At 42.3% G+C, this 16,056-nt stretch overlaps 1 protein-coding gene across 10 annotated transcripts in view; it reads left to right on the top strand.

The window, feature by feature from the left end:
• Positions 1 to 8,307: 8,307 nt before the first annotated feature.
• The window catches only part of NEK4 (NIMA related kinase 4), a 31,428-nt gene continuing 23,679 nt past the window's right edge, over positions 8,308 to 16,056 (top strand). For 3 of the 10 annotated variants that reach the window (XM_084839751.1, XM_084839752.1, XM_084839756.1), the window contains exons 1-5: positions 8,308 to 8,523; positions 11,167 to 11,433; positions 11,856 to 12,053; positions 13,939 to 14,046; positions 14,903 to 15,057. In XM_084839751.1, coding sequence (XP_084695877.1) covers positions 8,431 to 8,523; positions 11,167 to 11,433; positions 11,856 to 12,053; positions 13,939 to 14,046; positions 14,903 to 15,057 — 821 coding nt within the window. In that variant the 5' untranslated portion in view covers positions 8,308 to 8,430. The remainder of the gene's footprint in view (positions 8,524 to 11,166; positions 11,434 to 11,855; positions 12,054 to 13,938; positions 14,047 to 14,902; positions 15,058 to 16,056) is intronic. The other 7 variants (XM_084839757.1, XM_084839758.1, XM_084839754.1 and 4 more) reach the window with 4 other exon arrangements.

Below are 16,056 nucleotides of genomic sequence, written 5' to 3'. Positions count from 1 at the left end.
TACAGGTAGGGCCAGCTTTAGGGGTGGGCGAGCTGGGCGGTCACCTGGGATGCCAAGCTGAGGGGGGTGTCAAACTGAGCTGAGGGAGGTGCCAAGCTAAGCTCAGTGGCTGTGTTTTTTAATGTACTGTCTGCAGTGAGCTAGGGGGGCAAAAAGCAAGTGTCCATAATCTCTCTTTCAAGGTTCTAGAGGTTGTTTGGATACTAACTACAAAAATGATCTTCCTTCAATTAGCTTTGAAGTATGTTTCTTTTTCAGTTTCCACTCTGATGTCATTTGCGCTAGGTAAAAAACAGTGGAACACAGCTTTACTCTGAGGCAACATTATCGAGCACTTAGCACTTCAAATACTGTAAACACTATAAGCACTATATAAATAATTATAAAATAAAGCTGAAAGAGTTCGGCCAGATATCTTTTTTATTTATAACATGTATTTACTATTTTTATATTCTAAAATAAAGAATGCTTACCAAAAGATAGGAACTGCTACAAAACAAAAAATATAATAAGTAAAACCTGTGATAGTTCCGCCATGTTGCATGGTGTACTGCCTCTGCTCAGAATGTAGCTTTTTGAACTTTGGCTTGTGCAAAGTGTAGCACAGTGGCTGAGAGATCACAGTTTTGAGCAATGTTGTTTTCGATGGACATAACACCTACATGGGGGCCTATAAATCCTCTCGGTGACCTTGCAAAACTGATTGGAGAAGGGAGGCACCAAAGGCACTCCTCACCCAGGGTGCTATTAATCCGAGGGCTGGCCCTGCCTAGAAGGAGGAGAGAAAACCCCCAAACTGCCCAGTCAAGACTGAGTAGTGGGCATGGGATGCTGATTCTTGGTGGGGGAGAGGAAAACAGGGGGATGGATAGAATGAAGTATCCTGGAAAGGGGCATGCTGGCTGGTACTCTGAACTGTACCATCCACACTGCAACAATTTGTTGTAGTTCCCACTTAAGTTTACTTAGAAGCAATTTCCCATTAGTTAAGGCATAGGATTGTAATATAAATGAGGTTTACCGGGAAGGCGCAAAAGCCAGAATGGAAAAATATGCCAAAAACAATGCCATGTGTTAGAAACACTTGAGAATAATCTTTTAGGGCTGAAACTCTTGCAATATATTATTATTATTATTATTATTATTATTAATCCCATAATGTCCAGAACCCAATTAGAACAGAATGGAATGACCCAGAATGGCAACCTCCAAGCGAGACAAGCCAACCGAACTCACTAGTCACACATACATATATGTGTCATACATGGGACTGATATAATAAGCTACAAAATGACCAAAGAAACAATGTTACAGTAGCCGTTTCAGGCAATAGTTCCTATTCCACAAAATGATCCGGAATAGCAACTTCCAAGTCAGCCAAATCAACCAAGCTCATCAGTCACACATGACCAGATGGGACTGACATAATAAATTACAAAACATCCACAGAAACTACATTTCAGCAGCCTTTCTAGGCAGTAGTCCATATTCTGGAGAAAGAAAGAAAGAAAGAAAGAAAGAAGGCCCCAAATGGCAACTTTAAAGTGAGCCACATAAACCAAACTCACCAGTCACACATAACTACATGGGAAGGATGCAATGGGCCACAAAACATCCACAGAACCACATTCAGATACCTGTTCCAGGTAATAGTCTGTATTCTGGAGAATGGTCTGGAAAGGCAACTTCCAAGTAAGCCAAGGCCAAGCCAACCAAACTCCTCAGTCATACATAATTACATGAGAGGGATTCAATGAACCACAAAACGTCCACAGAAACCATGTCTCAATACCCATTCTGTGCAATAATCTGTATTCCAGAAAGATGACCCAGAAAGGCAACTTCTAAGAGAGCTAAAGCAACTAAACTCATGAGTCACACATGACTAGATGGGATTGATATAATAGGCTAAACACTTCCACAGAAATCATGTTTCAGTAGCCATTCCAGGCAATGGCCCATATTCCAGAAAAAATGCCCAGAATTGCAACTTACACATGAGTCAAACCACCAAAGTCACGATTCATACTTAACTGTATGGGAGGAACGCAACGATCCACAAATCTACCAAAAATCCTCGTTTTGATCACTGTTCCAGACAATAGTTCATATTCTGGAAAATGGCCTGGAACTGCAACTTCTAAGTGAACCAAATCAACCAAACTCGCCAGTCACACATGACTAGTTGGGAGGGATGCAATAAACTACAACACATCCACAGAAAAAACATTTTGGTACCTCTTCCAGGCAATAGTCTGTATCTCGGCAAACGGCCCGTAACAACAACTTCTAAGTGAACCAAATCAACCAAACTCACCAATCACACATAACTACATCGGAGTGGGATGTGATAAGCCATAAATCTTCCACAGAAACCACATTTTGGTACCCATTCTGGTCAATATTCCATATTCCAGAAAAATGGCTTGGAATGGCAATTTCCAAATGAACCAAACCAACAAAATTCTCCAGTCACACATAACTGGTTGGGAGTAATCCAATAAGCCACAAAACATCCATGGAAACCACATTTTTGTACCCCATTCCAGGCAATACATATTCTGGAAAACAGACCAGAATGCCAAGTTCAAAATGAGCTAAATCAACAGATTTAGAAGTGATGCATATCTGGATGGGGCAGGATGCAATAGGGCATGATACTTCTATAGAATCCACATTCTAGTCCTAGTCCCAGGTGTTCCGGGAGAGCAATCTGTAATGCCAACCTCCAAGTGAGCCTAATTAACCAAATTCACCACCCATAAGGAAATAGATAGGACTTATGCAGTAACCTGAAAAGCATCCACCAAAAACATGTTGCAGCACCAATTCTGAACAATAATCCTCATTTCAGAAAATAGCATGGAACGCAAACTTCCGAGTCAGCCAAACTCACCAGTCACACAGCTGACCAGATGGGATTGATGCAGCAACCCAAAATATCTCCACCAAACTAATATCCAGGATTCTGGGAGAATGAACAGTTATGTGTGACATTTATGTTTGTGACAGCAAAACCAATCAAACTCAGCAGTCATAATATGGGGTTTATGCTATAAAGTTTAGAGAACTATAAACTATAAAGTTTATATAAACTATACTAAACTATACATTATACTAAACTATAAAGTTTAGAGGAGCTCCATTTTGGTTTGCCTTTGGGGCAATAATCGGTATTCTAGAAAAAGCAACTTGAGCACTAACCTCCAAGCTAGCCAAACCAACCTAATTCAGTGGATACATCTGAATAGATGGACCTGACATAATAAATCACAAAACTTCCACATTGACCAATGGAAAACATATAAATCACCAGGCCCAGATGGTATACATCCTAGAGTTCTTAAAGAACTCAGTTGTGAAATTGCTGATCTTCTAACAAAAGTATGTGCCATGTCCCTTAGATTAGCCTCTGTACCAGAGGACTGGAGAAAGGCTAATGTAATGCCAATTTTTAGAAAGGGATCCTGGGGGTGTTCTTGGAAATTGCAGACCAGATAGCTTGCTGTCTGTTCCGGGTAAATTGGTTGAAAGCATAATTAAAGATAAAATTAGTAAGCATATAGGAGGACAAGCTCCACTGAAAAAGAATCAATATGGTTTCCGCAAAGGTCTTCTCTCACTAATCTTTCAGAGTTCTTTGAGAGTGTCAGTAAACATGTGAAAACAACTAAGAGTCTTGTGGCACCTCAAAGGCTAACAAATTTATTGTGTTTGTTACCCAACAACTTTTGAAAATAGCAACTGTTAAAGTAGTTATCATTGTCTTTTTTTTTTTTTTTGCATTTCAATTCCCTCTGGCAACACTGTTTACAGCTCTCCACCCTCCCCCTTGAGATTGACACTTCATGTATTTTATGAAGTAGACAGTGTCCATACAATCTTATGCCAGAATAAATACATGTGTCAGACCTTAAGGTGCCACAAGACTCTTGGTTGTTTCTGCTGCTACAGACTAATAGGGCTCTCCTTCTGGAAATAAACATCTGGACAGGGATGGGAATTGGAACAAGGTTTTTGTGGACATTTTGTGGTTTGTTGCATCACTCCCGCACAGTTATGTATGACTAGTGAGTTTGGTTGGTTTGGAAAGTTCTCTTGAAAGTTCCCATTCCAGGCCGTTTTTCTGGACTATGGACTATTGCCCAGAATGGGTACCAAAACGTGGTTTCTGTGGATATTTTGTGGCTTAGTTACATCCCTCCCATCCAGTTATAGGAGAAGGAGACGGCAGAGGATGAGATGGCTAGATAGCATCACCGATGCAATTTATATGAACTTGAGCACGCTCCAGGAGAGAGCGGAGGACAGGAAGGCCTGGCGTGCTATGGTCCATGGGGTCACGAAGAGTCGGACACGACTGAACGACTGAGCAACAACAACAACAACAACATCCAGTTATGTGCACCTGGTAAATTTGGCTCACTTTGAAGTTGTTGTTCTGGACCATTTTGCAGAATATGGATTACGGCCTGGAACAGATACTGAAACATGGTTTCTGTGGATGTTTTGTATCTTATTAGATCAGTCCCATCTGGTCATATGTAACTGGTGAGTTTGATTAATTTGGCTTTCTTGGAAGTTGCTGTTCTGGGACATTTTTCTGGAGTATGGACTATTGTCTGGAACAGGTATTGGAATGTGGTTTCTGTGGATGTTTTGTGGGTCATTGTATCTCTGCCATGTATATGTGTTTGACTGGTGAGTTTGGTTGATTTGGCTCACTTAGAACTTGCTGTTCCAAGCCATTCTCTGGAATACAGACTATTGCCTTGATGGAATGTGTATCTGAACATGGTTACTGTGGATGTATTGTGACTCACAGCATCCCTCCCGTATAGTTATGCACGACTGGTGAGTTTGGCTGGCTCACCACATTCTGTGAATGTTTTGTAGCTTATTATATCAATCCCCCCCTTCATGGATCACTGCCTTGTTGTGGCGAAGGGGCTTGCGTAACTCAGTGAAGCCATAAGCTATGCCGTACAGGGCCACCCAAGACAGACAGGTCATGGCAGAGAGTTCTGACAAAATGTGGTCCACTGGAGAAGGAAATGGCAACCCACTCCAGTATTCTTGCCAAGAAAACCCCATGGAACGTATCACAAGGCTAAAAGACATGACGCTGGAAGATGAGCCCCTCAGGTCAGAAGGTGTCCAATATACTACTGGGGAAGAGCAGAGGGAATTTCCAAGTAGCGCCAGAAAGAGTGAAGCGGCTGGGCCAAAGCCGAAAGGACACTCAGCTGTGGATGTGTCTGGTGGTGAAAAGAAAATCCGATGCTGTAAAGAACAATATTGGTTAGGAACCTGGAATGTAAGATCAATGAATCAAGGTAAGCTGGAGGTGGTCAAACATGAGATGGCAAGATTGAACATCGACATCTTGGGAATCAGCGAACTAAAATGGACAAGCACGGGCGAATTTAATTCAGGTGACTATCATATCTACTACTGTGGGCAAGAATCCCTTAGAAGAAATGGAATAGCACTCATAGTCCACAAAAGGGTGGGAAAAGCAGTACTGGGGTACAATCTCAAAAACGAAAGAATGATCTCAGTACGAATCCAAGGCAAACCATTCAACATCACAGTAATTCAAGTCTATGCCCCAACCACTGAGGCCACAGAAGCTGAGGTTGATTGGTTCTATGAAGACCTACAACACCTTCTAGAACTAACACCCAAAAAAGATGTCCTCTTCATCATAGGGGATTGGAATGCTAAAGTAGGAAGTCAAGAAATAACTCGGATAACAGGCAAGCATGGCCTTGGTGTACAAAATGAAGCAGGACAAAGGCTAATAGAGTTTTGCCAACTGAACACGCTGATCATAGCAAACACTCTTTTCCAACAGCACAAGAGGTGACTCTACACATGGATATCACCAGATGGTCAATATTGAAATCAGACTGATTATGTACTTTGCAGCCAAAGATGGAGAAGCTCTATACAGTCAGTAAAAACAAGACCTGTAGCTGACTGTGGCTCAGATCATGAGCTTCTTGTTGCAAAATTTTGGCTTAAATTGAAGAACGTAGGGAAAACCACTAAACCATTCAGGTATGACTTAAATCATATCCCTGATGAATATACAGTGGAGGTGAGGAATAGAGTTAAGGGATTAGACCTGATAGACAGAGTGCCTGAGGAACTATGGACGGAAGTCCATAACATTGTTCAGGAGGCAGCAACTCAATCCATCCCAAAGAAAAAGAAATGCAAGAAAGCCAAGTGGCTGTCTGAGGAGGCTTTACAAGTAGCTGAGGAAAGAAGGGAAGCAAAAAGCAAGGGAGAAAGGGGAAGATATATCCAACTGAATGCAGAGTTCCAGAGAATAGCAAGGAGAGACAAGAAGGCCTTCTTAAATGAACAATGCAAAGAAATCGAGGAAAACAAAAGAATGGGAAAGAATAGAGACCTCTTCAAGAAAATCGGAGATCTCAAGGGAACGTTCTGTGCAAAGACAGGCATGGTAAAGGACAAAGAAGGCGGGGACCTAACAGAAGCAGATGAGATTAAGAAGAGGTGGAAAGAATACACAGAAGAACTATACAGGGAAGAGCTTAATGTCCCTCATAGCCATGATAGTGCGGTCACTGAACTTGAGCCGGACATCCTAGACAGTGAAGTCAAGTGGGCCTTAGGAAGCATTACTAACAACAAAGCTAGCGGAGATGACAGTATTCCAGCTGAGCTATTTAAAATCGTAAAAGATGATGCTGTTAATTTAATATAAATTATGCTGGTTTAACAATAGACAAACTTAATTTGATGATGTCAAATATTACTTGGTAGGGCTAAAAGTTAAGGACAAATGTTGGTAATTTTGGGGTGGGTTTGATTCTGCTATACTATTGTAATATACATCACAGATGGGTTTTAATTCTAATATTGTGTGGTAGTATTTGTTTATGGCTTACTGTATCACTCCCATTTAGCCATGTGTGACTGATGAGTTTGGTTGATTTGTCTCACTTGGAAGTTTCTGTTCTGGGCAATTTTACAAAATACAGATTGTTGCCTGAAACAGGTACTGGAAAATGGTTTAATGGGTTTTGTAGCTTATTACATCACTCGCATGCAGTTATGTCTGAATGATAAATTTGGCTGATCTGGGTCACTTGGAAGTTGCCGTTCTGCACCATTTTCCAATAATGAAGACTATTGCCCAGGCGGATACCTGAATGAGGTTTCTGTGGAAGTTTTGAGGCTTATTACACCACTCCTGTGACCGGTTAATTTGTTTGATTTGGCTCATTTGTAAGTGGCTGTTTCGCCCAATTCCGTTCTGTTCTGGCTGTGTTCTGGGCATTAAGGGGTTATTCTTATTGTATTTATTTATATCCCGCCTTTTCCCCAATGCTGGGGCTCAAGGCGGCTTTACAACATTTTAAAACTTTAAAACTTGTACAGTTAAAACAATAGAAATATACAAAAGTCAAAAATATAATTAAATCACCAAGAATAAAATTTTATAAAATATCAAAAGTTTAAAAGACAGCAACAACATAAACAATAGTATCACTCCATCATATTCTCACAGGTCCAGACTATCTATCCCCAAAGGCCTGCCAGAACAAAAAAGTTTTTGCCTGCCTGCGGAAACACAGCAAGGGTTAATACAATTTTTCCAGGGTTTCTGCCCTAAAATATTGTTCTCAGGAGCCCTAACACATGCCATGGTGTTTGGCATGTTTTGTTTTGTGTAGAAGGGTCGTTCCGGCCTTTCCGTTCCGGCTTTTACACCATCCCAGGTTAATTTAATCCCAAGTCAATTCGATCCGACATTAAGCGTGCACAAGAGCAAATCCCATTGAACTCGAGACGGTGGACATCAACAGTTCGGACTGCGATCCTATGCATGTGAATAACCGTGTGTAAGTTTGGTGAAACACATAATATGACGTCGAGAAATGAGGGACAACCCTATGAAAATACTAGACACCTGCGTCCTAAAGTAAATACTATATCCTATATTACGGTCTTTTAAGGGTAAGCAAGAATTGTCTGCTGAGTGAACCGTGAACATCTGAACCACATCGGCACCGTCGTGGACTCTACCGAGGCGCGCAAGAACAACGCCAACGCCAGGGCGGCTGAAGTCTGGCAATCTCAGACCACCAGCCAGGATGCCCATAGCTGAAATGGCTGACACGGGTTAGGTGGTGACAGCCGTAAACAAGATGGTCGCCTGCAAAGCGGAGGACGTTTGCCCGCGCCCAAGATGGCCGCCCAAGCGACTATGAAGACTACCATAGACAGCTTGGCTCTCCTGTTTTTAAGCCCCCGCTGGTGGTGCTCTCTATGGCATCCGGAGGTTGTGTAGATCTCTATGGCATCGGCAGCAGCGTCCTTGCGGCCGGCGGACGGGGGCTGCTGTAGCCCCTCCGCTCCCGACGGGCTGCTTGAGGGCCGGGCCCTGGGAGGATGCCCCTCGGCGAGTACGCCTTCGTGCGGGCCGTGGGGAAGGGCAGCTACGGGGAAGTGAGCCTTGCGCGGCACCGGCGTGACAACAAGCAGGTAGCGAGGGCTGGGGGAAGGGGCGTGCGTGTGGGGCTGGGAGGCCGCGGCGAGAGCCGTGTCGCCTCCCAAGCCCTGGAGCGGGGGCCGCGGGGCAAGGAGCACACGGCCGCCGGCCTCTGTGAACGCGTGTATGCGCGCTGGGCAGCCTTCCCCGGCCTAGCGCCTTCCAGGTGGGTTGGACTACAACGCCCATTATCCCCATCCAGCGCGCTGGGGATGATGAGTGCTGTAGCCTTACCCTTCCGCAGAGCGCCCTGTTGGGGAGGGCTGCTGTAGGGCTTCGGGGTGATGGCCGCTCTGATTTTCCTGGCTTTTTTCGCTCTCTTGCCGGATGGCAGCTCAGGGACGATAACAAAGCGCGCCGAAGCTGCCGCGTCGGTTATGGTGCATTTCTTACTCTCTGTGAAAAGAAGAGAGAGGCGATCCCTTTGCATTCTGTCCGATTTGAAGTTCAGAATCGTGGATGCCCCTACTCTCTTTATTGCCTTGTGTGTTTGAGATGCTTGTACACTGCTAAATATAATAAAGTCCCTAGATATAAATATTAAAATCACATTTTAAATAAAATATTAAAAACAATTCCAGGTGTATATTGCTTCACCTGTAGATGATTAATGGTCTTTCTCTCCTTTGCGGGCGCTGGATTTGTGCTATGAAGGTGTGGATTTCTCCCCAACTTTTGTTACACGTTCATCAAACGGGGAAATGTGGTTTGTGCAAGAATAGCGGTAGATCAAAAGCACCAACAAGGATGGGTGGGGGGAGACAATAGAGATGGCTGAGGTATTAGAAAGTTTTTAGAGAGAGCCGTGTATATCTCTGATTATTTCCCTGGAATTAAATATTGAAATCTGACAACTGGTGAATCCTGAGGGTGCGTTGTTTATATCTTATCAACAAACTACCAGATTATGCATGTAATGTGAAATTGGTAAAATAAAATATCTGGCAAGTTCACTATCAGAAAAAGGTTCTTTACGGGCTTCATTGCACAGAGCTTTTATCCTGAGATTGCTCCTTCACGGAAGTTTGCAGGGTCTTTACATGATGCCGTGACCCTCCTGCACTAAATGCCCTTTGTTCCGTTTTTAAATAGGTCACAGATAATGAGCGATCAAATCCCCCCCCCCCCCGTGTTCCACTTCAGTTTCCTCTGTGAAAAGAGGAAAAGCAGCAAGAGGAGGAGTGAGATCAATGAAAGATAACAGAAGACTCAGATACGGGGAGAAGGAGGGGAGGAAGCGCATGTAAAGGGAATCAGTGGTGATCGTGCATTTAAAATGGAAGCAGAAAGCCCTGTTTTAAATGCAGGATTTTAGGCTGGTGTGGAAATGCTGGTAGGCATCTCCTCAGTCCAAGCTATATCTAGGGCTTCCCTCCCACCCCCAAGGATTTACTGATGTGAGAGAGATTTCTTAAGAGGGACACTACACTAGTTTAGGAGAGTTTCTAAGGGCACAATCATATGCATATTTAGATGGAAAAAAAGGTCCTTTAACTCCCAGCATTCCCCAGCCAGCTTGCATAGGATTGCTCCCTGATTCAGTTAAGAAAACTAGACTTGTCCACTAAAATGCCCAGTGTAAGGAATAAAGCATTCCATGCCTTCTAAATTTTAGGGTTTGTACCTGTTGTCTCTTATTAGTTTGGGCTTTTATTTTTCTGTTCTGATAGGAACTGAAGCCAGTGAAGACTTCAGCCTGTTATTCTAAGATAGCACGTTGCCAGTGAGTTGCTATATGTAGAGTTGATAATTAGGATAAGAAGATCCTAAACTCCAGAAAGCAAGAAAACGCAAAGCGAATACATACTTGCCTTTACCTTTGTGCTGCAACATAAAGAAACAGGCTTCTTGTGGTGCAACATAAAGAAACAGGCTTCCAGTCCCATGAATGATTTCTTAAGTCCATGTACAAAGAATAATGCTAGTTTCCCCCACAAAATATTAACTGCGTAGGTTCTGGGTCAGTTAAGAATGTCTACCTGATTTTCACATTTCTGGGTCTCACTTGGTGGTTGGCGAGGTGCTTTCAGTAAAGCAATAGACTGGGCAATAAGTGCCTGCATGGTCACTTCATTTTCATATGGGTCCAGTCCATTTTTGTATTGCATTTTCCCCACTCACTCCCATGCAAGCTGCTCTGCATGTAAGAGGTGGATATTTTTTGCCACCAGTCCCCTTTCCCTGTTGGCAGTTCTCCTAATAGCATTTTTTTTAACTGACTGGGACCAATGTATACAAGTATAATTTTTGGACCAATGCATCAGAATATAACTTTAACATCTTAACACCTAAACATTTTGGCCCTGATCCAGAGGAAGTTAGCAGTGCTTAAGGCTGAAATCCTGTACACACTTCCCTGGGAGTAAGTCCCATTGAACAAGATTTTCTCCTGCGTAGGCCTGTGTGGAATTGTGCTGCAGGTTGTTGAAATTAATTTGACAAGTGAGGTGCACGTGAAACAGGACGTCTGCTTAACATTTTATCTGGATTGAGGTCAGTATGAGGATAACTTCTTGCTGAAGTTAATTGGACTTCTACAGAATAGGCCTGTGTGCTGGATTTTTAGACCACACTAGTTCTCCTACTTAATACTCTTGGTTTTTTTAAAACTACAAAACTTGTTTTAATCTCTACAGTATGTTATCAAAAGGCTGAACCTTAAACATGCATCAAGCCGTGAGAGAAAAGCAGCAGAACAAGAGGCCCAGCTGCTGTCTCAGCTGAAGCATCCTAATATAGTCATGTACAGAGAGTCCTGGGAAGGGGAAGATGGCCTCCTATACATTGTCATGGGCTTCTGTGAAGGAGGGGACCTGTATCATAAGCTGAAAGAGCAGAAAGGGCAACTTTTGCCGGAGAGTCAGGTGGTGGAATGGTTCGTTCAGATTGCTATGGCATTGCAGGTAACAACTTTGCATCTTCCACTTTAAAAAGATTAATTTTGACTGACTCTCTCTCTAAATAATAAAAAAAATCCCTAGAATCCTGGCATGATTGACCCTATTTTAGACTGTGGTCCTGGCAGTTTTGGTTTCTTATCAATATATGTAATCTGATAGAGTGCTGTCCCGTACGCATGCTTCTGATCAACACAGAAGATAATGTACAATCTGTCTTGAACAGTGGTTTTTATAAAGGGGAAAAATAATGGTGGAGTGTCTGACCAACACTCCTAAGTAGTCTTGATCCAGTTAGACAGATTCATTTAGTGTATCCCACCCTTCCCCTAAGGAGCTCATAGGGGCATAACATGAGATACGTCTCATTTTCTGCATAGTGTAACCCTGTGATACAGAGACTTGTAAATGCCATTTTTTTTTTTCAGTATTTGCACGAAAAGCACATTCTGCACAGAGATCTCAAAACTCAAAATGTTTTTCTGACACGTTCAAATATCATCAAAGTGGGAGATCTGGGAATAGCTAGAGTGTTGGAAAATCAGTATGACATGGCCAGTACTCTCATCGGCACACCTTACTATATGAGCCCTGAATTGTTCTCTAACAAGCCTTACAATTATAAGGTAAAGTATATCATATAGACTAATAGCAAAATTATTCATCCTTATGTAGCCAAAATGGCACCACCTACAAACAAGACGTATTGGCACACTCGGGAATCTGAAGGTTTGCAGAAGTAAGGGAGCAACTCTTGTGGAAGAAGGCACTGCGATATTTTGTTGCAGGTCCTGCTTGTTAATGTCTGATTACTCTTTCAGTATGCTTGATGTGCCCCACTCCACAAGCCCTATATAAACCTTGTGAGAAAAGTCTGCATTCTTTTCATTGTATAGATTGGTTGTTATCGCTAAATTCATGGCTGAGATGGGATTTGAGCTCCGAATCAGTCCTATACCCACTTACTTGGGAGTAAACCCTATTAAACTTAATGGGACTTCTGAGTGAAGGCTAGGACTGAGCTGTTAGTCTGCGATCCTATACTCACTTACCTGGCAATAAGTTCCATTTAATGCAGTAGGACCTACTTCTGAGTAGACATGCATAGGACTGCACTGTTAAGCTGCAGTCCTATATATACTTAGGACTTCCAAGTAAACATGCATCAGATTGCATAATTAATGGTATTAATTATGCATATTACTGATTTTATTAGACAAGCTACATTTGTACAGTTCACCTATGGGAAATAACAATGTATTCTGTTGATGTTCCATTTCATAGCAAAGTAGTTGTATAGTAATAATTGTAACTAAAAGATACTTCTTTACACCTTTTGTTGCTTTTGCACTAACAACTTAGAATAAGAGTTTAGTGATTACGTACGCCACTGTTCAATGTTTTAAAATACGGGTTCAAAGAAAATGACCTAGCTAAATAGATCATAGGATACTGGGATGAAAAAATCTAAATTACAAAACAGTCCTAAGGTGTTTATTGAGATGTCCCATCGAGTCTAGAGAGACTTACCCTCACGTTTGGGTCAGGCTGTAACCTAAGATATATAATTGGAAACCCAGTTGGCTCTGCTGTTGATAAAGGAAAGGAATCTCCTCCCTGCCAAAATGTTTTTATTTTTAAAATAAAGGGTAAAATCCAATATGAGTCTTACTTAGAGTAGGCCCATTGAAATGAATGGGACTTATGTTAGTCATGGTTCTCATTAATTTCAGTGGGTCTTCTCTAAGACTTACGTTGGATTTTTCCCAAAGGTTCTACCTTTCCATCTGCTGCATCTCTTTGTTGGAAGAGATCTTGCTCATAGAAAATAATCAACTAGAAGGCTGCATGTACACATGGTTCTCATATTTTTATGAGGTCATGGATAACTTGTCCCTTCTGTTAATTGGTAATGAGGAAGCCCCACCTATATGTGAAGTTATTATTTACCATAATGCCTTGGAGTTGTGAGTACATTGCTGTGCCTGTGCAGATTGCAAGACTATTGCAACTTTGGTCCCTGGAAAGTAACTTGGTCATGAGTTTTCACTGACATTTACAATAATGCAAAGAGTTTTGTACGGTTATTTCATACCTCTTCTGAGTTAGAAAAATCTCATCATTTTAAGTCTGGATAAATTTCAGTAGACTTTCTCTCCAGATAGCTATGAAGAAACCTGGCTTTCACTGACTATTTCTAGGTGAATTTATATTGTAGAACATTTGCTGTATAAGGAGACATACACATATATTAAAATCTGTGGTTTACAGTGGGGCCTCTGTGTAGAATGGGGGTGGGCAACCTGTGAGCCTTCAGATGTTTTGGCCTACAACTCCCATCAGCCCTAGCCAGCGTAGCCAGTGGTGAGGGATGATGGGAGTTGAAGGCCAAAACATCTGGAGGGCCACAGGTTGCCCACCTCTGCTGTAGAGGCTGCCAGTGTTTTGTTTGACCCTGTTCTCAAGGGCTTTTAGGCATATTTCTTACTACTTTTGCTTTTGCTTTCACAGTCTGATGTTTGGGCTTTGGGCTGTTGTGCCTATGAAATGGCCACTTTGAAGCATGCTTTCAATGCTAAAGACATGAATTCCTTAGTTTATCGAATTATTGAAGGAAAGGTAAATTTTCTGTATCATTTTTGCTATGCTAATTGTGGGTCCAATCTTTAGGGACTGAGGACACACATTGACCCCCCCCCCATGTGTACAGGAATTGCCCCCGTTCTTCTGTTTTGGAGAAAACTGCATGCAAAATAGATGTATTATATAAGGATGTACTAATACAGAATCTCAGAGGTATCCTTGAATACCAAATGAGTAGTAAGTACTCAGTATGTTTCACAAAAAGTATATGATCAAAGTTGAAATCTTTGTGTAGGGATAGTGTGTATCATCTTGTCTGATACGGATGCGTGCTGATCTTCGGCCACCTTGAAAAGCAATTTCTTTCTAGGACACTACTAGCATTATATGTTGCTTGGCTATTTAAGCCTGTTCTAAGACGCTAGCATGTAAATCTGCAATTCCTGGCCACAGTTCTGAGATCTGCACCTCTACCTCAGCTTTTCCATAGACATCAGCAACTTCCAGTGTGGCTCATGAAAACTCTCTCCTTCCCATGCTTTCCCAGATTTCTAAGCAATTGTGACAGTAAGTTCAGATTTGGCCTGCCATGTGATTAGAAGCTATAAACCAACAGTGCTATATCTGGTTTAGAGTAGCCATAAAGGAAGTCTTTGTCAGAGCCAGAGTTTGGTCAGCCTAAGCAGTAAAACCGTGCTGCCCTCCTTAGCCATACTGTTGTATAATACAACATTTTCTTCAGAAAAGCATACCCAAGACTTGTGATATGTGTAAATGAATAAATATAATAATGTTAACAATTGATGGTTAAACTTCTGAAATACTTTATTATTACTTTTAACAGCCTAGGAATGCTCATAATGCCAGTACTTTTCTCTTCTCTTCTCGACAGCTGCCACCAATGCCAAAAGATTACAGCATTCAGCTGAAAGAGCTAATAAGGACTATGCTTAGTAAAAAGCCAGAGGAGAGACCCAGCGTGAGAAGTGTACTGAGGCAGCCGTATATCAAGCACCAAATCTCACTGTTTTTGGAAGCTACAAGGGCGTAAGAGAAGTTTAAATGAGAAATATATATTGCAGTGTCATTCATTGTAGTTACTGGAATGACTGTTTTTTCTGAGTGTGAAGTTCCTTCAGACTTTGTAACGTATGGTAGTTCATAATGACACTTTCAGTTTATTTCAAAGGTGGAATAGCTTAGCACTTACTACAGCTACTGCTTGTCTCTCTCATACTGAGAGCCAGTATGGAACATGTGTTTGTATCAGAGGCAGGAAAAGGGAGAGCCGGGCCTATTTGGGGGCTTAAAGGCACCTTCAGCATCAGTCCTAATCCAACAATCTTAAGTGCTACACCACACTGGCTCTTGATAAATCCTTGTCCACTCCTACATCTTGTGCAATCATTTATATCTGCATAGAGATAGTTTAAAGCTGCAAAATTAAAGAGCGTTTCCGAAGATAAATTATTCTTGGCTTTCATCCACACTACACATAGATAGCGTTCCCCCACAGGATTGTCCTGCTGGAAAAAAAAGGGGGTGAGCCTCTTTGCCGATTCTTTCTGCAGTCCCTTGAGCCCCCCCCCAGCTGCTTAGAGGTTCGGGGGACTCTCCGGAACAGCATGAGAGGTGGCTCTGGGAGCTGCAGGGGAAAGGGGGGATTGGCGAAGATTGGCTCCCACACCTTCCTTCAGCAGGAGCCTCCTCTTGATCTCTGTCACTTCTATGCATGAAAGGACACTCTGGATCACATAACCCCTTGTGTCTGTAGTGAAATACCACATCGTACAGAATTAACTTCTGGAATTTGCTGTCCCAAAAGGTGGTGACGGCCATGATCTTTGATGGTTATAAAAAAGAATTTAAGCTTCCTGGAGGATAGCTGTGTCAATGAGTATTAGACATGACAGGCCAAATCCAGCCTTCATGACTGGAGGGAGTGAACCTTCAATTTCTGGATGTTGGGGACAAACGGCTTGGCTGGTGATGCATGGCATATAACTGGCCAGCATTGGGCACAGATGCCCTTTTGATCCAGCAAGA

This window comes from Heloderma suspectum, chromosome 2 (assembly GCF_057233095.1).
Source record: "Heloderma suspectum isolate Gila_16-S chromosome 2, 16-S_ref, whole genome shotgun sequence".
In the NCBI taxonomy this organism is placed as follows: Eukaryota; Metazoa; Chordata; class Lepidosauria; order Squamata; family Helodermatidae; genus Heloderma; species Heloderma suspectum.
The sequence above is the reverse complement of the archived record's forward strand: the minus strand, read 5'-3'. Positions and strand labels throughout refer to the sequence as shown.